This window comes from Poeciliopsis prolifica, unplaced genomic scaffold (assembly GCF_027474105.1).
Source record: "Poeciliopsis prolifica strain line A6 unplaced genomic scaffold, Auburn_PproV2 SCAFFOLD016, whole genome shotgun sequence".
Classification (NCBI taxonomy): Eukaryota; Metazoa; Chordata; class Actinopteri; order Cyprinodontiformes; family Poeciliidae; genus Poeciliopsis; species Poeciliopsis prolifica.
In genome coordinates this window covers 3,717,190-3,737,633 of record NW_026562391.1, presented here as the reverse complement: position 1 = coordinate 3,737,633, position 20,444 = coordinate 3,717,190, and the positions used below count along the sequence as shown (strand labels likewise).

At 44.4% G+C, this 20,444-nt stretch overlaps 2 protein-coding genes across 4 annotated transcripts; one reads left to right on the top strand and one right to left on the bottom strand.

The window, feature by feature from the left end:
* Positions 1 to 3,140: 3,140 nt before the first annotated feature.
* On the top strand, positions 3,141 to 9,721 carry LOC129367302 (E3 ubiquitin-protein ligase TRIM35-like). Of its 2 annotated transcripts, XM_055041651.1 has the most exons (7): positions 3,142 to 3,463; positions 5,795 to 5,890; positions 5,976 to 6,212; positions 6,330 to 6,349; positions 6,443 to 6,555; positions 6,636 to 6,832; positions 8,912 to 9,721. In XM_055041651.1, the coding sequence occupies exons 1-7, from the start codon at positions 3,242 to 3,244 to the stop codon at positions 9,497 to 9,499; spliced, it is 1,473 nt and encodes a 490-aa protein (XP_054897626.1). In that variant the 5' UTR covers positions 3,142 to 3,241; the 3' UTR covers positions 9,500 to 9,721. The 2 variants fall into 2 exon arrangements, with proteins under 2 accessions (XP_054897625.1, XP_054897626.1); XM_055041650.1 differs by having other exon boundaries at positions 3,141 to 3,463; positions 6,330 to 6,555.
* A 516-nt stretch (positions 9,722 to 10,237) lies between these two features.
* LOC129367301 (long-chain fatty acid transport protein 1-like) lies at positions 10,238 to 19,992 on the bottom strand. 2 transcript variants are annotated; one of them, XM_055041649.1, is made up of 14 exons: positions 19,869 to 19,992; positions 19,591 to 19,763; positions 19,362 to 19,500; positions 19,020 to 19,275; positions 17,391 to 17,564; positions 16,745 to 16,814; positions 16,057 to 16,148; positions 14,984 to 15,093; positions 14,659 to 14,868; positions 12,385 to 12,511; positions 12,156 to 12,293; positions 10,829 to 10,993; positions 10,596 to 10,742; positions 10,238 to 10,501 (listed from the first exon to the last, which is right to left on the bottom strand). In XM_055041649.1, exons 2-14 carry the CDS (start codon positions 19,758 to 19,760, stop codon positions 10,344 to 10,346), a joined length of 1,956 nt encoding a protein of 651 aa, XP_054897624.1. In that variant the 5' UTR covers positions 19,761 to 19,763; positions 19,869 to 19,992; the 3' UTR covers positions 10,238 to 10,343. The 2 variants fall into 2 exon arrangements, with proteins under 2 accessions (XP_054897624.1, XP_054897623.1); XM_055041648.1 differs by lacking the exon at positions 10,238 to 10,501 and having other exon boundaries at positions 10,634 to 10,742; positions 10,829 to 10,950; positions 19,869 to 19,959.
* Positions 19,993 to 20,444: the final 452 nt, after the last annotated feature.

Below are 20,444 nucleotides of genomic sequence, written 5' to 3'. Positions count from 1 at the left end.
TTTTCCTGTCTACCTCGAGCCAGCTGGCTCTGTCTAAAGACTAAGTTGGTAGAGATGGGAGAGAAAAAAAGCAAAGTCAGCTCGACAAGAACTGAAGGTTGCTGGAACGCCAGCGTAAGTTTCCAGAGTAAGGAAAGGCAAAGAAAGACGTCTCTTGTTCAAACTCTAAACTTTCAAGCCTTGCTGATGTGTGCTATGGTCAGACAAGACACAAATTGAAAGACTGAAAAATGTTTTGGTGAGTCAAAGTAGGATGTTCAACCAAAAAATGCTGCATGACGGTTGACTTAACGCAGTTGAGTTTAATCAATAGTCTAAGTCCCGATTCTTCCGCTTTAGCTCAGAACAACAGCTACAGGAGGCTGAAACTTAGACAGCAGTGGATTATTTAGTAGTTAACTGAATCCAAAACACACAGCAAGCTCGCTTTGGGACGGATAAAGCAGGATAACTTATTTTTTTTATATTCATGATTTCTGCCAAAAGCCAGATCAACACCAGGAAGCCAACTGGATGAACTATAACAACCAGATGAAACGGCAGTAAACATCCTAAAATATAAAATGTCTCCGTTTCTGATAAGAGCTCATCTCCACAACTAACTGGACATGCTTCAGTTTGAATTTGTCCTCTGAGTTTTTCCAGGGCAAGCACGGCATCATAATCTTTACAGATTCTGACATAATCTGTAGACTCACTAGAGTCTGGTGTGTGGACTCCAGTGAGTCTTCACACCGGAGCGCTGAACCGCACCGGGCAAAAGCAAGACACATGGAGGATAAATGAGATGAATATCAAATGTGTTCTGGAACAGATGAGGGAGCCGCCCATACCGGAGCTTTGATGTCGTGTTTGTGGTATGTTTGCCCAGCAGGTTTGTTCTTCACAAGAGCTAATAGCCAGACAGGCGCTGAGTTACAGAAAGGATTCTGACGACAGGAAGCTCTGTAGTCCCTATAGCCAGTCTGTCCTCTGACTTACCTAAAACACACACACAAAAAAATCATACTAATCGGTTAAAATAATAAATCTGCACATTTATCTGTTTTGAAGGCGATCACTAATGTGCTGGCTCATGTCACACACTTAACGCACAATGTTCAGGTACGGAGGTGCAGACGTGACAACCAGAAAGCTCCATCCACCTTTAAACACGTGATGTGTTCAAAGTTGAAACGTTGAAGACACTGGATGAAGCTTCAGTGGAAGAACCAAATGCAGATCCACTCTCAACCTCTCTGGCGTTACGACTTCCCACTGCAGCATCGCTGCTGACCTGCAGGTGGCGACGTGACCAGATCCCAACCACGCACTGAGGCAAAGTCCCCTCTATGATAATCCTGTCAGCCGGGGCGTCCTGAACCAGTGCCATTGTTGAGTTTTATGAGTCATAGGGATTTGTTTTTGATTTCCTGACTCTCGGCATACAGAATGAGAGGGCGGGGCTCAGAGGACTGTGTGTTTCCTCCTCAAATATTCCAGCAGATGAGAGCAGTAATGATGCTCACAGAGAGGAGTCAGATTACCCAGGATGTCAGTAGCACGCTCTGTTAAAAATCAGTGGGTCAAAAATACAGAACACAAAGAATCTGATTTGTTCGACTGGAAAGCGTGAAGTCAAAGGAAACGAAAGTTGAAGTTTCCAAGAGGAAAATTATTTTGGAACTTCTCCAAACCATCTGCTTTGCTCTGGAATCTGTTACCGCACAGTTTTTCTTCCCTCGTTGACAAGTAGACAGTGAATAGCAGGATAATGAAACATGAAATTTTCCTGCACAATTTTACAAAATGCAAAACCTCTTGAAAACCATACTGAAGACAGACCAGCTTATTCTACTTTAATTCAGTTTGAGTCGATGCCGTCACAAGAGACGATCTGCAGCTTTCAGCAAAGGGAGCGCATCAAAACGGGCATACATGTTTCAAAGATGTGCTTGATATGTTATTGTCATTGCTTGCCTCAATCTTTACATTTTCTTTTAAACATATTTATGGCATAAAATGTGCTCTATAAGTAAAATTAAAATAACTAATTGACTTCGAAGGCAGTCAACTTGTGGGACTCAATGTTCCCCCAGAAAGCTTGAGGTTTCACACATTTTACAAAAAATATCTTCAAAAATCAAATAAAAAAAATCTATATTTTATCTACTCGCTATCTAATAATTTAGATAGTGTATTATTATTTTGATACACTTTCAAGGGTGGCTTTATGGTCACTCATGTTAATTGTAATGTGCCTTTAAACATGTCTCTCTTCTGCAAAAAAAAAATACATATATATATATATATATATATATATATATAATATATATATATATATATATATATATATATATATATATATATATATATATATATATATATATATATATATATATATATATATATATATATATATATATATATATATATATATATATATATATATATATATATATATATATATATGGTAGAAAACAAAAAAGATGAAAGACACCATTTTTGCCCCAATCATTTACTACATTTCACCTGAACCTGGTCAACGGTTGACGTACACGAGCAAAGAAATATGAATGGCATGAAACTGATCTGCCTCATGAGTTCAGGATCTGAGCAGCTCAGAGTGTTAAAGGCCAACGAAACTGGATCCACACAGAGGAGTTGCATGTCAAACAGCAGAACTTTATGACCAGCCGACCTCTGTGAAAAGCCATCTTTTCACAGCAGCTGACTGTCGATCAGATTCTGATCGACAGTCACGGAAGAGGAGGACGCACTCTGAATCATAATGACGAGAATTACAATTAAACTTTTAACAGTTTCTCTTTGCTTTACACATCAAAATCTGCAGTCATGTGGTTTGTACGCTTAAAGTAACTTTACAACCTGGTGGAAAATTGATAACTCGTATTCAGACCTGTTTATTTTTCTTTTACTTTGACACAGACACAGTTGGCGCAAAAAGGAAGGAGCTAAGTCTTGATTAGGAATGTGAACATTGATAAATCACAGCTCTAAAGAAGTCAGACCTTCGCTGCTGGGCGATGCACGGCTTCATCGAGTACAGACGCGTCAGATGAGAAGACTGAAAGCAGATATTCTGTTATTCAGCTTCACTTCTTCTAAACAGATGCATGCCAACCAACCACCATGCAATCCTGACACCGGGACGCTTGAGTGCGCCTCCCATTTGCCATTCTCCAGTTCCCAGTTTCCCCCTCGCCGCTTCATTCTGACAAACTAAACTGTCAGAACAGCCATGAGTGACCGGGCCTCTTCTCCTTCTTCACCCCTGCTCGGATCAGAGGCAGACACTGGTTTTCCCTCACCGCTTGCATCTGCAGAATGTTGCGAGGAACACGAGGAGTACCTGTCCTTGTTCTGTCTGGATGACTTGGAGCCTTTATGTAAACACTGTGCAGCTGACAGCCACGCACGCCACAGGGTGTACCTTTCAGCGGAGGCCGCAATCGACTGCAAGGTAGGAAATCTGGAATTTTGGTGCTGTTGTACATTTTAACTTGACCTTTGATACTCTAAGGTGTGTGCTTACGAGAAAGCATTCTAAATAAATCTTTCAGGAATAGAAACAATTTGTTGAAGCTATAGAGTTGGAAGTTTAAATTGTCAGAAACATTTAAACATTCAGGCTTCCCCACCCTAATCAGGATGATACTAGCCTGGTAAGAAACCAGATCCTTGTTCTAGGCTTTGCTTCGCACAGCTGGTCTGGACTCTCCACTGTTGAGAAATGAGGCGTGGACTAGGTTGAGGTGTTGAATTTTACCTAATCGCTGCAAAGAGCCATCTTCCAATGCGAAGAGAGAAGTGCAGAGCCGAATGGAGATGGCTGTCAGTGCTAACTAAATATTTGAAAGCGTGGCCAACACGTTCTGAAAAGCTTTGTTCACTTCCTCTACTGTCATTGCTAAAAATACAGGCAGGCTGCAATTGTAAAACAGCGTTGAAAATCAATATCATCATTCACAACTTCTCCTTCTGTTCGCTGATTGGCCTGGTTAAAATTCTATGGAGTGAATATCTGTGCGAGTGTAAAGTAACTATTTGTGAATGTGTAAAAGTACTTGCATGTGTAAAAATATTTGCATGTGTAAAAATATTTGTGTGTGTGTCTAATGCTGGAGTTGTAAATCATAAAAATAAAATAAAGCTTCTACGCCTACAAATGTTGAAAAGAATGCGCACAAGACACCTGGTACACGCACACAAAACTGAATTTACGCATAGATCCGGTTACGAGTGCACAAGTATATTTGAGACTCATTTCACGCTTCCGGAGCTCCCAGATTTGTGCGTAGATTGTGCGTTTACATGGTAGTAGAAAGCTGGGTCATTTGAGTCTAGTGTTTTTATCCTCTAAATGTTTCACTGTGTTTGTGCCGAAGTGGCAAATACGTCAGTTCGGTGGAAAACGGTACATCTCAGAACTTCCTTATAATATCCCAAAATTATTTATGGACATATTGTGCATTTTTGAGCGGTACAGGCGACTAAGTGGTCTGAAAAATGGCCACTGGGTGGCGGAATGGTTCGCCGGCTGGAACCAAGAAACGAGGGCGGAGCGTCCTGGTGGTCTGCCCTCTGAAGTAAGTAGAGGCTAAACCTGCAGCCTTTGCTCTCTGATGGAGTAATTTACTTTTACACATGCTTTGAGACTATTTTCGCTCCATAAGATATGAGCAGCTCAGCGTGTTAAAGGCCGTTAAATAACATTAAAAAAGATTCTGGGATAAAATGCAGAGCTACATAAAAATAAAAGTGGCAATTCTTCACTGCAAGCAGGACATGCTTCCTCAACACACTGGAGAAAACATGACACAGCAATTTGCTCTGATCGTGGATATGAGGAGGTTTCGATGACGAGCCGTTTGATTGTTGATTCCTTGCCTGCTCTTGTGTCCTTGTGGAAGCCTAACTATCCTGTTAATTGACATATATACCCCAGGAAAATAAAAAGTTAATTGCTATTGATAAAAGTTACTAGAAAATGTTTTTTTTATTTTTTTTTATTTCGAGATTAGGCTGCTGAAATAAAAGACGAGTTCATTTTATGGGTTTTTTTTTTTACCTCAACATGACATTAAATGTGACTTCCCCTGCATTTATTCTAGACTATGTGTCAGTCTTTATCTTACACCTTTACTTTGACAATATCCCAAAAGTAAAAAAAAAATAAATAAACTTAATTGAAATGGAAACGGACTGTACTTTTCCCCAGAAAGCAATAAAACGGATCATGAAGTGCTGAGAAGCAGAGCAGCTGGCATGAATTGACTTTTCCCCTCATGGACACCAGTTGACTGCCAACCAGAATGTCTGATCACTGGTGTCCCAAGTCATAGAAGCCATGACGCCAGAAAGTCAAAACCAAAAATTCGCAAAAGTTGTCAAGAATTGCCAGAAGTGCAGAGTTTTACAGGATCTGTATGCTCCCCCTCCCCATCTTGAGGCCCTCTCCGAGTGTTGTGTACTTTTTCCTCCGCCTGCTTCCTGAAGCCACATCCGGCAGATGTGTAAACAAGGAGGATTCTTTACAGGCCTCCATAAATTTTCTGGTAAAAATGCATTTTTTTCTCCAAACAGACGCTGCCTTGTTTAAATTGAACATGGTCCTGATTCACTATGAGAGACTCTTCACAAATTGTACTTGCCCGGTAATCCAAGTGGTTGTCTTTGCTAAAAACTTGGCTCCACGAGGATGTCATCACCATCTTTTTATGGTTTCATCAGTTAACTATGGATTCTGCTCCATGAAGCCCGGTTTTAAAGTTATTCTCCTTTCCAACACTAGGAGGAGCTTAAAACATCACTAATTGGATTAGACGCCAAGATTAAAAACTTCGAGGACGTAATGCAGGCCTGCAGAACAACATCCAAGTGCAACCAGGTGCATCTAACAACAGTAAAACAAAACGTCTCTTCGTCTGGCTGTGAGTGTAAATAAGTTTAACTTTTTAAATCTGTTTCAAAAGAGTGATTCCCACCTCGCAGAGGAGATTGTGAAGGAAGAATTTGAGAAGCTTCATCGGTTTTTGAGAGAGGAGGAAGCAGCCAGACTTCATGCGCTGATGGAGGAGAAGGAGGAGAAGAGCAGGAAGGCCGCGGAGAGGATAAACCAACTAAACGAGGTGATATCATCCCTGGAGGACAAGATCCGGCTGACTGAACGGGAGCTCCAGGCCGGGGGAGACGGAACCAAATATTTACAGGTTACGTCATCAAATTGTGTTTTCTGTTTTTCTTTCTTCTTTTTTTTTTTTTTCTAGCAGTTAAAAAATTACTGAAAAATAAAAAGGAATTTCTCTCAAATCAATTGTGTTTCACAGGAATACCAAGATATGAGTAGGTATGAGGATTTATCATTTTTGTTGATCCATATAAGCGACAAAAACAAAAAATCACAACCATCTGGTCTTTTGTCCATGTTTACTCACTGTAGCACAGGGTGCGGTAAGCCAGGGATGATTCACAGGCCTTTAATCAACGTGGCAAAACACTTAGGCAACCTCCGATACGCCGTTTGGGAGAAGATGAAACAAATCGCCCCCTATAGTTAGTGTCCTCCTCATGCGTGTGCACTTTCTGCTCCGTTTTCCCGCTTTGATGTCTGTTTAATACCCGACGTCTTCCAGCTCCGGTGACTCTGGATCCCGGAACAGCAGGCCGGGCTGTGAGGCCGTCGTCTTCAGAGCTGAGGCGTTTCCATGTCGCCGCTGGACCCCGGCTGACTGCAGAGCAGCTTACGAACGAGCCTGAACACCTCCGCCCTCGTCCCGGCATCCTGGCAGGAGAGGGCTTTAGTACCGGGGTGCACTGCTGGGACATGGAGGTGTCTACATACCGTAACCTACATGCATGTATAATCTGAGTGAAGCTGAGCGATTCTTCAAATCAGACAAAACTGCTGTCAAACGTTTGTGCAGCAAACATGTTCGTTTGAGCCGCTATCATTTTAAAGACCTTAAGAAATGTTCCCAGAGGTCAAGAAAGGTCAACCAGCCTCCCTCCCCTTTTTTCTCTACTTTCTTCAGATCAGATAAAATTGGTGTTCATCGACTCAACTACGTTTGAGCGGATTGGTTTGTGCGGCAAAAGTTTTTGTTTGTGCTGCTTTGGCTTTGAGGATATGAATAAAGTCTTACAAGTCATTTTTCGAAAGGTCAAAAGGCTGGTTGACCTTTCAATTTTCATTAATATCTTAAAAGCCATAGCAGCACAAACACAGTCGAGTTTTTTGACACCAAATATTTCCGGTTTGAAGAAGGTGGGTGGGCTTGCGTGACCTTTGACCTCTGATAACTTTTCTTAATATTTTTAAAATGATAGCGGCACAAATGAAAGTGTTTGCTGCAAAAACGTTCGACACCAGTTTTGTCTGACTTGGAGAACATGGGGATGTAAGCTTCACTCAGGGATGTAAAAGCTCACATTTCCACTACGAGCTAAATAAACTTAAAAATCACTTTTGGCAAAAAATGACTCGAATGATGAGGTTATGAAGGTGAAAACTGTGTGTTTCTGTACTTAATTTGTACAGTTGATGTGTTGTATGATAACATTTTTAAACAGCTTCTATTTGATCAGTAGCTGATAGAAGTTTTCCTTTCGACATTCGATGATTTTTCACTCTTTTTTCGTTCACTTCTTTCACCACAGCCACATATTGTGACTTAAAGATTTAGGGTTTGCTAACCCTAAAATAAACCCTATACTTTGATAAGGTATCCGCAGCAAACAGTACTTAAATGTCCTGTCTTTGAAAAAACAAACAGATATCCCAACATGCAACCCCTGAGAGGTGCGTCATCTTTTTCTTTTTTTTTTTTCCAAGATAATTTCTTTCATTGATGAGATTGTTTCTCTGATAGTCCAAAGAAGCATGAGAATGAAATGGATGGACATAAAAGCAACATTAGAAAAAGAAGAGAAAAAGAAATACAAAATGAAACCAGAAAAGAAGAGAACATTAAAACACGGTTAACGAAAGATCAAAAAATGTCGGCAAAAATTCAAATCTGTCAGAATTAGGGAATTATTTGGCGTAACAGATGTGAGATGGCTTTGACTAAACATGCAGTGCTTTTACATGCATGGTTCACCTACTCAGCAGGAAGGAGAGTCAGTGTTGAATAAATTCATGGGAGTTCAGGAGAAGTTGTTTTTGTAGGAACATAATTGATCTGTAACATCTGCCCTGATGGGAGGAGCTGGAACAGGTTTTATCTCGTTTAAAAAAAACGTCTTTGATAATATTTTCCGCGCACATCCTGTGTTGCTGTTCACCTCATTGTAACTCCGTTCTGATCATTCCCTCTTCCTGATTTTATCATAAGCTGGAGAAGCTTTGAGGAGTCTTTGGTGCAGCTGGAATATTAAGCCACCAGGCTGTTTGTCAGGAGGACATTTATAGAAACTAATTAACAGATTCTGAGGGAAGTCATCTCGTTTAAAAACTTAAATTATATACAACTTTCAATGTGTTGAAAGCACGGAAGAGGTGGGTATGTAAATGTAACTCTCAAAATGCAACATTCCATTTCTTTTCCTGAGGTCCTAAGATCTCCAGTCGGTGTTCAAAATCAGGAGAAACATTTCACTGCCAGCTTCTGAGCCAAATTGTTTCGTAAAACTTTGCACACCTTGTTAACCCTAAAATAAACCCTATTTATTTAAGCGTTTTGATGGGAATACAGCCATTGTTGCAAAGTGCAAAGAGCAGGGGGTCCAGCATACGACCCTGCGGCACACCGCCCCGAAGCTGGAGCACATTTTACCAATTGAGAAAGTCCAGAAAATAAAGACTTTGTACCAAAAAGTGAAGTGTTAACCAGGAGAACAACTAGATGATCTCAAGAAATAACGATTCTTTCCGAAATTTCAGGTTAAAGGTTTATCTTTCGTCTCTCAGGTTGGGGAGACCGACAGCTGGACAGTGGGTGTAGCTGTTCTGTCAGCGCTGAAAACCACCGCATGTGATGCATTCCCAGAAGCCGGACTCTGGTGCATCAGGCTCAAGGATGGAGAGTACCAAGCTCTCACGACTCCCACTCAAACCCTCGACGTCGGCGGCTCGCGCCACCTCAACACAGTCCGAATAAAATTGGACCTTGAAGGAGGGACGGTGACATTTGTAGATGCTGACAAGGATGCGCCTCTTTTTACCTTCACGCATTGTTTCACGGAAGCAGTCTATCCTTACTTTGAGTCGTCGTCCGCAGGTGGAGGTGTCACAGTGTTGGAACAGAGAGTAAAGATCAGCGTGGACTCGGAGGATCGGCCCCCGGAAGGCAACTCTCCCACGGAGAAAAGTACCGCAACAAATACAGCGAGCGAAACGGACCCCGCTGTTTTGTGCAAAAAGGAGGAACCAGAAAATCTTGAAGGAAAGGAGAAGACGCCAAACACCAGAAATATTGTCAAGAAGCAGAGCAGAAAGAGCAGGTTTAAGGTGAGCTACCATGTTTCACTGAACAAAGCCCTGAGCGGCACCGGCTAGTTTAACAACTTATTCTTATTACTAACGGAGAACACATATGTAGTTTTATACCTTTAATCTAGTTTTATCAGAACAAGAATCCAGAGAAACCCCTGCTGCTTCATAAATGATGGAGTACTTTTTGTTCTTATTTTGTTTGTATTTCCTCTACTTCATGTAAAGCACTATGAATTGCCTTGTTGCTGAAAATGTGCTATAGAAATAAAATTTTCCTCACCGTCACTCATCATGGAAACTTCAAATAAATCTAAGTGCAAACAGTGTGACAAAAGAAAAAAAAAGAGTTATACAAATCTAATAAAATAAATTTAGGTGCAATATTTTACATTGTGGAAATATAATATTTTTTTTTTGTTCTGCAGTAAAACTACTGGATGAAATGTAGGTTGCTGGGACAACGGGCGGATTGCTTTTTCATGTCCATCAATTAAATGTTATGTATTTTTACTGTTGCAAAATTTCATTTTTACCCAAAAACAAAATTACAACTTAGTCTATATTTTCTAATTTATAGTAAATTACAAGTACAACATACTTTCTGGTTAGTTGTATTTAAATGTTTCAATAACTAATACAACGCACAGCTGGAGTTTTGCTTTCAGAAGTTAAGTTTTATAGTATAGTATGTATAGTTTTAACACAACTATCCTATAGAGTATATGGTTTTATTCTTGCCTCCTATCTAGACATCTTTAGTTGATGTGCTTTAAGATGTAAGAAGTTACTCAAACATTTTATAAACAACATTTATTTGAAAAATCAACAAGGTTTCCAACATACAATGAAGTTTTCTAAAAAAAATAGTAATAAAATATGCAGCAGGCTCCGTGGGTGTCCTCTCGTCTCAGAGAGAAACTTTGCCCTCAACGATCGCTTTACAGAGTTCATCACTAACAGCTTCGTAGCGTCCAGCCCGGCTGTTCAGAAAGTAGATCTGCTCCCCCGAGTGTTGTGGCTTAAAGCTTTCCTTCTGCAGACGTGTTTTTTGAATTTTAAATGTACCTGAGAGGAAAAACAGGGGGGAGGTAAAAAAAAAAACATGTTTGTATTTCAGCTCTTGTCAAAGCAGGTTTGAGTCCTTGAGTCGCGGCCTCACCCGTAGTGTCCACAGATGGCACGAGTCGCAGGAAGACGGGTCGCGCGTAGGAGGGAAGGTGTTTTTGTACGGCGCTCAAAAACTCATCAAGGTCCAAACCGGCTCCCGTGTGAGCGATGGCTGCCATGCCGGCCTTGCCCTCCACGCCTGTGCAAACACAGGAGGCTCTTGAGTTTTCAGGTTTGGGTTCATTTGTAGGTGTGTGTGCGTGTGTTTTTCCATCTCATCCGTACCTGGAACAGACACTCCGTAGACGGCTACATCAGTGTGTCCCAGCAACCCGCTGAGGACCCCCTCCACCTCTGTGGTGGAGACGTTCTCCCCCTTCCAGCGGAACGTGTCCCCGCTGCGGTCCCTGAAATACATGTAACCGTATTCATCCATCACCAGCATGTCGCCTGATGGACAAAAAACACAAAGGTGGAGAAGAAGGAATCAGGAATTTCATCCATGAAGTAGGAATCAAAGATAATTATCCTTCTGAAATAACAGGGTAAAAGTGGGTGGATCGATGGAAAATATCGATACCAAGTCGGTATCTGTATTGGATCGATACTATCGATACAAATCATGTTATTAAGTCATTAAAGTATTTTGTAGAAATCTATAAACCTCGTCCAGATTCTGTCCAACTTTTGAACAAAAACAATTCAGAGGTCAGAAAGTTTGATCATACATAAAACTTGAATAAAAAGTATCGAAATCAGTATTGATATCATACATTCGGACCCTGTATATGGTTGGCATTGGATCACATTTTAGTGTCGGACTCAACAATTTAGAAAAGCCCAACTTTTGATTGCTAGCAGGGGATGATTTGCTCAGCTTTGCAGTAGACTCCAGCTGGAACCCTGTGTTTTGGTTAGCTGAGTCTAAAAATAAGCTTTTCAGCTACAAACACCACAGGTGGCTTTGGACGTGGAACAAAGGATGAGGTTTGGGAAAGCACATCATGTCCACGAGTAAGTACAGGGAAGGTTTTGCGATGCTGCGTGTCTATTTATTTATTTTTCTTATTCCAAAAGCCTCAGAGGTAAATGGTTCATGATTGGATCTTTCACTGCAATAATGAGCCAATCGGGAAAACAGTGACAAGACGGCACCATGCACTCTTAACAAACTGAGAAGTAGAATTAAATACTTAGATTTTTCTAGATTGTTCAGTATCAGATTTTGTTTCTGTTGTACTTTTTTCTCTTTTCAAGCCATAAGCTTTCATTTCTTTGTCAGAAAAATATCCAAATCTTAGAGGGGGGGAACACCATGAGAGAATCTATTATTAAACATGTTCTATTCTTCCTGTCACAGGGAGCTGAAGCCCGCCTTATCTTGAACTGACCAGCAATCGGAGAACACAGACGACTTGTTCTTGCGTCATTTTTATGCTTTTCACCTCCGCGTGTGTCGCTGCAACGTCTCCTCCAGCTTTCTTACACCGAAGGAAAGCTGGAGGAGACAAAAGCCTCTCCTTTGTCTGAACACGGCAAGGCTGGAAAACCAGAGCCCAGATGTGACATCATTATTATTCAGAGACTGACACGCGGAGCGCATGCAACATGCCTGAGACGTAAGCAGAGTCTCCCATCTGGAACACATGGTGAGCTATTTTCTGATTGGTCGAGTCCTGATCGGCGTAGCCGTCGAACCGCCTGAGCGGATCCTTGTCGTTGATGCGGCCCACTAGCATGCCCGGCTCCCCTGCAGAGGCAAAGGCAGATGCGTGCATTAGGCACCTGTTTGATACCTTTCTTTTTTTAGTTTGCGTGTGTATGTGAGAGAGTTGTGTCACCAGGCAGACAAGGTATGCAAAGTCCCTGCGAATCCCTGAGCAGCTCTTTCTCATCCTCTTTCACCTTGACCAGTCGGACGGGGTAAAGGTTGGGCAGGATCCGGCTAGTGAAGCCACAAGCTCCCACCTGGATGGGTGAGACGGCACGCGTCTGAATTTCTTGAACTCAGCAAGGAATTCTTATTTTCTAAACAGAGGAGCAGATAGTTTAACTTGTTGAGGAAAATAAAGACAGTGAGTAGGAGGCAGAGGTTATTCAGACTGTAACAAGATTCTTTCAGCAGATGCGTCTCCATCGCAAATGAGCGTAGAACTACGTCGACGTTCCGATAATAAACCCCACAATTTTGCTACTCTTCTTCATTGTTCACAATGAAGAAGTTTGTTCATGTGAAATTCACTAGTCTCACTACAGCTAAAAACCGTCTCATTCTAGAGCAAAAATTTAAGAATTATTATTTTTTTTTTTTTTTTTAGAAATTACAGCGTTTCCGTGAAGCTAATTTATTGTGGGTATCCCAGTTTGTGCAGCTGCTCACATCCCGGATGTCTTAAACATGACACGCTCTGCCTCTCATGATGGGCTGCAGCCTCTCACAACGGGCTGCAGCCTCTCACGACGGGCTGCTGCCTCTCATGATGGGCTGCAGCCTCTCATGATGGGCTGCAGCCTCTCATGATGGGCTGCAGCCTCTCATGATGGGCTGCAGCCTCTCACAACGGGCTGCAGCCTCTCACGACGGGCTGCTGCCTCTCACGACGGGCTGCTGCCTCTCACGACGGGCTGCTGCCTCTCACGACGGGCTGCTGCCTCTCATGACGGGCTGCTGCCTCTCACGACGGGCTGCAGCCTCTCATGATGGGCTGCAGCCTCTCACGATGGGCTGCAGCCTCTCACGACAGGCTGCTGCCTCTCACGACGGGCTGCTGCCTCTCACGACGGGCTGCTGCCTCTCACGACGGGCTGCAGCCTCTCATGATGGGCTGCAGCCTCTCACGACGGGCTGCAGCCTCTCATGATGGGCTGCAGCCTCTCACGACGGGCTGCTGCCTCTCACGACGGGCTGCTGCCTCTCACGACGGGCTGCTGCCTCTCACGACGGGCTGCTGCCTCTCATGATGGGCTGCAGCCTCTCATGACGGGCTGCTGCCTCTCACGACGGGCTGCTGCCTCTCATGATGGGCTGCAGCCTCTCATGATGGGCTGCAGCCTCTCACGACGGGCTGCAGCCTCTCATGATGGGCTGCAGCCTCTCACGATGGGCTGCAGCCTCTCACGACGGGCTGCTGCCTCTCACGACGGGCTGCTGCCTCTCACGACGGGCTGCTGCCTCTCATGACGGGCTGCTGCCTCTCACGACGGGCTGCTGCCTCTCACGACGGGCTGCTGCCTCTCACGACGGGCTGCTGCCTCTCACGACGGGCTGCTGCCTCTCACGACGGGCTGCTGCCTCTCACGACGGGCTGCTGCCTCTCATGATGGGCTGCTGCCTCTCACGATGGGCTGCTGCCTCTCATGATGGGCTGCTGCCTCTCACGACGGGCTGCAGCCTCTCATGATGGGCTGCTGCCTCTCACGACGGGCTGCAGCCTCTCATGACGGGCTGCAGCCTCTCATGATGGGCTGCAGCCTCTCATGACGGGCTGCTGCCTCTCATAATGGGCTGCTGCCTCTCATGATGGGCTGCTGCCTCTCACGACGGGCTGCTGCCTCTCATAATGGGCTGCTGCCTCTCATGATGGGCTGCAGCCTCTCATGATGGGCTGCTGCCTCTCATGATGGACTGCAGCCTCTCATGACGGGCTGCTGCCTCTCATGAGGGGCTGCAGCCTCTCATGACGGGCTGCTGCCTCTCATGATGGGCTGCTGCCTCTCATGATGGGCTGCAGCCTCTCATGATGGGCTGCTGCCTCTCATGATGGACTGCAGCCTCTCATGATGGGCTGCAGCCTCTCATGAGGGGCTGCAGCCGTCATGAGAGGCTGCTGCCTCAGCCACCTGTCTGCCTAGGACTTATGTTGTTTTTTGTCTAATTTTCTTCTTTGGACGGGTTGCACTGAAACAATTTTGACTGTGCTTCTTTCTGTATGATGACAACAAAGGCTGACTCTGATTCAAGAAGTGACATGGTGGATGTTAAATAAAAACTAACTTACTTAAACGAGGGTCTAAAAACAAAAGCAGTAAAAAAAGAATAAGTCCAAATTGGGTTTGGGTCTACATTTGGGTTGTGAGGCCTGATCTAAATTCTCAGCACTTCCATGAAAGCACACCTTCCCATCTATGTTGATCAGGCTGCAGTTGCACTCGGTGGCACCGTAGAACTCGGCCACTCTTTGGATCTTGAATCTCCGGACGAACTCCTCCCACACAGAGGGACGGAGGCCATTGCCGATGGCAACTCTGACCCGGTGACGAGCTTCGGACGGGCGGACAGGCTGAGCCAACAGGTAGCGGCAGACCTCACCGATATACTGGATTACCTGGGGGTTTTGACGCACAACCAGGGACAAATTACACAGCAGATCTGGCCGAGTTGCTTACAGACGTGCCTGGAGAAAATCGATCGTCCGGCTTGCGGCAGCGGCGAGAGCTCACGGTGCAGTTGTGTTTCACGCAGTCGTCCCAGAAGCGACTGGCCGAGAACTTCCTCCGGATTACGACTGTCAAGCCAAAGAGCAAACATTGTCCCACGCCCATGATGGTCCCTGTGCAAACAAAACAACACATTCAGCAAAAACAACCAAAGAGCCAAACCCGAGAGTTTGAGAGTGTGAGATGGAGGAACGAGGGTGAAAAGATCAAAATTGAGACGTTTAGCTCGTCGTGAAAAAAATTGGATATGGGCAAAAAAATAAAGAAATCTGATTTGTGTCGCATTCGCCTGCTGTGTGCACTTAGTTTTGCACCTTGAGTGTTGATTAGCTTCTCTCCCTCAGTCTCCCTGTCTTCCCCTTTCTGCAGCTGCTCTCTTTCTCTGATTACTTCATCTGGTCCTGAGTTTCCGCCTCTCTGCCTCAGGAGTTAAGCTCCTGGTTTTTCACCGTTTCCTTGCTGGATTCCTACGTTTCACTGCTCGCCTTCTATGACTGGCTTTTCCTGCATTCCCCGTGTTTTCCTTACTGTTACTGTTTCTTTAACAACAGCTTGGCTCTGCACTCGGGTCCTTTCGAACCTCAAAAAAAAAAAAATGACATTATCCCTAAATGGAGGAAATGGCGAATCTTTAAAAGTGTCATCATTGCATCAACTCATCCAAAAGGTCATGAAACAACCAAGGAAAACATCTAAACCGATGCGCGTCTCAGTTTCCTCAGTTAATGTCAGCGTGATAAATATAACTGGGCAGAAATGGCAGTAAAAAAGTGTCATCTCGCGCTTGCCAAAAATCATCTTTGTCATCCTCAAGACTTTTGGAAAAATGTGTAATTTTATAGACTGAGACAAAAGCTGCCCTGGGGAGAAATGCATTTCACACAACAGGCTGGGGTTTAGAAAGATCTTTGTTCCTCTAATAAATGAAATAAGACGGCTGTAAGCAGGTAGACAAGTTGAGTAAGGAGCGAAAGCCGGGACAAAATAAAGCAGGTTTATGGCAGAGTTTCCTAAAAGGGTGCAATAAACACAAAGATGCATTGTTGAGTAAAAAAAAAAAAAAAAACGGCGCCTACCTGCGGAGTGGTAGAGAGGGAGGCAGGTGTAGAGGATGTCATCGGGACGCAGGCCAAACGAATGGAAACCGGAGGCAGCGATGCGGAAATAGCTGCCGAGCAGAAGATGAGACGATCAGCATTTGTTCCTCTGAGTTCGTTTGGCCACGTTACGGTGGCACACTGCAGAGGGTTTGATGGGGTCCCAGTCATCGCTGACGACAGCATTCCCTAAGCATGATGGCGCCACTCCCTTGTTTGAACATGGGGACGCTGTTCGTTTATTTATGTCAAACAGACAAAAGCAAAAGAAAAAGAACGTTCTGCTTCACAGAAAATGGCTCCCTGTACTGTAAAGGTTGCAGGATATTAGTCATAATATTGACATGATCATTGTAATCATGTCCTCATTTATTGTTTTAAAGGTCATCAAAGAAAGGCTTTTGTTTTGAAAAGCTCAACGTGACCCCAGTCTGGTTGCATCGCAGAGGTTGAGCGAAGCCCAAATGGTTCCAAGATGAAAAGTAGCAGAGAACTCAAAATGAGGTACAAAATGAGTCAAAATGCTCAGCAGCTGCACCTGCATTTAGGAGCCAAACATTGTTGCCTGTTTTTGAGCGACATGCGGACATTCAACTTCACCAAACTGCACCAAACAATTCACCAAACTGCACCAAACAATTCCCCACACTGCATGAGACAAACTCACCGGCTGTGCACCACCACCGCCGCCTTCGGCATCCCAGTTGTTCCGGACGTGTAGATGTAGAAAAGTCTGTCTGCAAGCCAGCAGAAAACCCCGATGTGCGGAGACGTTAGAAATGCTTCCCGGTGCGTGTCGTCACGTTCTGCAGAGCTGTTACTTGTATGACACGCACTCAGGTTCCCCCATTAGCGCCAAAACACGCTCTTCTTTCTCCCCTGACAGGCCGAGCGAGCAAAGACATGAAGAGTCACTCAGGAATGCGAGACCGCAACCGAGACAGAAACAGAACTGAATCGCTGGGACGCTGCCAGTCTGGAGTGATTATTGAAAAATTACTTTTTAGTGACATTTAAAGTGTTGCGCCATCGCACAGGAGACCGACGGTGAAGTTGGCATCCGCGTTTTTGTTAAAGAGTGCAATGTGGCAGGCAAAGACCTGCTGAGACGACGTGTTGCAATCAAAAGTATTTTTGAAAAACACGAAACGCAACTTTGCAGCTACGCACACACACACACACACACACACACACACACACACACACACACACACACACACACACACACACACACACACACACACACACATCCACACACACACACACACACACGTGCACAAAGCATCGGCGCAACACAAGCTGCAGAGTGTTACCGTTGAAGCCTTTCCTCAGCTTGTAGTAGGGCGGGTGAGCGGGCGAGCAGGTCAGCAGGGCATCCAGACTCCGAGCCCGGAAGCTGCGGCGCTGCTCCTCATCCTCATCCTCCTCATCGCCGGCGCAGAACAGCGTCATGCCGGGCTGCAGAGACCCTGACACCTGTGACACCGCTGGAAGAAAAACGGGGGTCATAGGAATGCGGAGAGGGCAAAGAGATCGCTCTCAAAATAGACATTTTAATGACGTTAAACTAATACGTAATGCAGTGGCATGTTTCAGTTGTTTGGTTGTGTCAATTTGTGATGCTTTTGGCTGACAACCAGCCAAAACAGCAGGAGCAAACCCTGCAGATGAACTGCTCCTGTGTGAGTCTAACGAGGCTCATTTCAGAGCCAAATTAGTGAAATTAATGACCTTTTTGATCCTATTCTAATTGAATAAGATGTTAATCAGCATCTTGCAGCATTGAGCTCCCGCTCATGCAAACAGACATCAGATATCAGAAATGCTCCCTGCATTTCTGATATCAGGGAACACAAAACCTCCTTCCTTCATGAAACCAGACTGAGACAATTCTGCTGTGGGTTGGTTCAAAAACCAAAACCATTCCTGAAAGAACAAACACTGACAGAATATATTAGTTTTTTTTTTTTTTAATCTAAATAAAGACGCTAACTTACACTTCTTAAGTATTTATTAGAATTGCCTTTTAGTGAATCTTGGAGCGATCCTCCTGACAAAACTGAGTGAAGTTTGCAGTTGGCCTTTCTCACACACACACACACACACACACACACACACACACACACACACACACACACACACACACACACACACACACACACACACACACACGCACACACACACACACACACACACACACACACACACACACCCCACACACACACACGCATGCACACACACACCAACACACACACACACCCACACACACACACACACGTTTTCAGCTCTGCTCTCAGATTATAGGAGTGAGATCTGGGCGTTATAAAAACAGAGGTTTTTATAAAGTTTTTTTTTCGCTGCAGTATTTTCACACAATAGTCTTTCTTCATGATGTCATCTATGTTTTACGTGTTCCCTGCTCCTTCTGCTGCATACGACCCACATAACATGATCCTGCCACCACCTTACCTCACTGTTGGGATGGCTTAGGGTTTGGCGTCTTTTTGCTTCTATTTTCAGGTGGATTTCTATGTTGTGCTCATTTTTATGTCCGGCTCACGGATTGCATTTGTTTGAACAAACATTTGTGGCACGTTCTGCAATTATTCCCCTGGCTTCATGGTTCACAGTTCTCTTCCTGATAACTTGATTGCTTTTAAGGTTTCCATTAAGCCAAAGGAGAAGTGTGTTTGAGGCGCTGCCTCCAGCAGGTGTGTGTCCCTTTAATTCAAAGTCTGTAAATGAATCAGTTAGAAAGCCTTGAAGTCATTCCCTGGGTTTTTGTTTTAAAAAAATGAATTGTAATCTTGTAGTATTTAACTGTGAAAAAAGTAGTGCAAAAACAAACTTCTCTCTAAAATAGTTTTTACAGTTTTTGGCATTTAGCAAATAGAAAGAGGTGCTGTAATCCTGGGTCGGGTGCGTGTCGCTTTGCCTCCCACCTTCAGTCATTTCGGCTCCAAACACCAGGGCCCGAGCTCCGGACACGCCAACGCAGTGCAGCAGCGATTCCTGCCGAAGGTTGTGGTTGATGAACGCGGCCTCCACACCCACCATGGCCAGCCCCAGCCACAGGGCGACCACCTGCGGATGACTCTCCATGTACAAGGCCACCACATCCCCCTCAGCCCAGCCCTGGGCTAGAGCCCAGTGAGCCACGGCGTTGCATCGCTCCTGCAGGGATTTGAAACTCCAGACCTGGAGGAAATGCACACGGGAAAGGAAATAAGTTTCACTCAGACGTTTTGTGGATTTTGCACCAGTTTCAAAATGTTTTTCCTCGCCTCTCCTGTGGCCTCAAAGATCAAGGCGGGTTTGTCTGGATGCTGCAGCACCGTCTGAGCAAACAAGGCAGGGACGGTTCTTCTGTTTCGCACGTTTCTGTGCATGGAAAGCCTTACTTTTGCAATGGCAGCCAGACACCTGTTGAAAAGAGGGGGCACAAAAACTGAGGGAGCGTCGGAAAGTCAGAAAGGACGGGAGTAAGACGTGCACAACACAATACTCGCATACATCAGGTCTCTCTTGATGGTGCACGCAGCAACGCGAATGTTCTTCCAGGACCCCGTCCAGACCACAAGGACGCCCAGCCCTGCAATCAGGCCGGACAGCCAGGGGACGGAGACGAGCCTCAGGGGAGCCAAGAAGACCAAGCTGGCCAGGACACAGATCAGCGGCTTCATTGTCTGCAATGAGAGGAAACAACAAACAGGATTCAAATAGAGTACGAGAAAAAAACACATACAAAAAAAACAAATAGATCAAAAGATACAGAGAGACGGTTTACTTACCTGTGCAGGGATTTTATAAAAGGCTCCACTGGGAAGGAGGATCCAGATGTAATTAATGCAGAAGGTGAGCAGCAGCAGCTCAGAGCAGATGTTTCCAGAACAGCTGTCAGGAACAAAGTGTCTGATAAGCAGCGCATAGCAGAGAGCAGAAGAGCAGGTTGAAACTCAGCTCCAGCGTCACAGTGGGGTGTGTTACTCATCTGCCCCGGGAGCCAAAAGCAAGAGCTGTTTTTATTTTTTTTTCCTTCCCTTTACTTTATGGGTCTTGTCAGAATAATGCCAGTGGAGCTCGGTGATGGCTTCCAGGAAAAAAAAAAAAAAAGGTATGTGGTTAAGGAGCAATTTGCTACTAAATAATGACTCAAATAGTGTATTTGAACCTGCTTTTGTCCAATGTTTGGGATTATAGCGGAAACCCACAGTGATTTAAACTAGTGAAGCCAATTCCTGTTTTTAAAAAGGTCTGAATTTAATGGAAAAAATAAATACATACAAAAGTTTATGTTGTATTACTATTTATACAACAGATACACAGGACTACACGTTATAAAGACAGTTTAAATAAATAATTAAGAG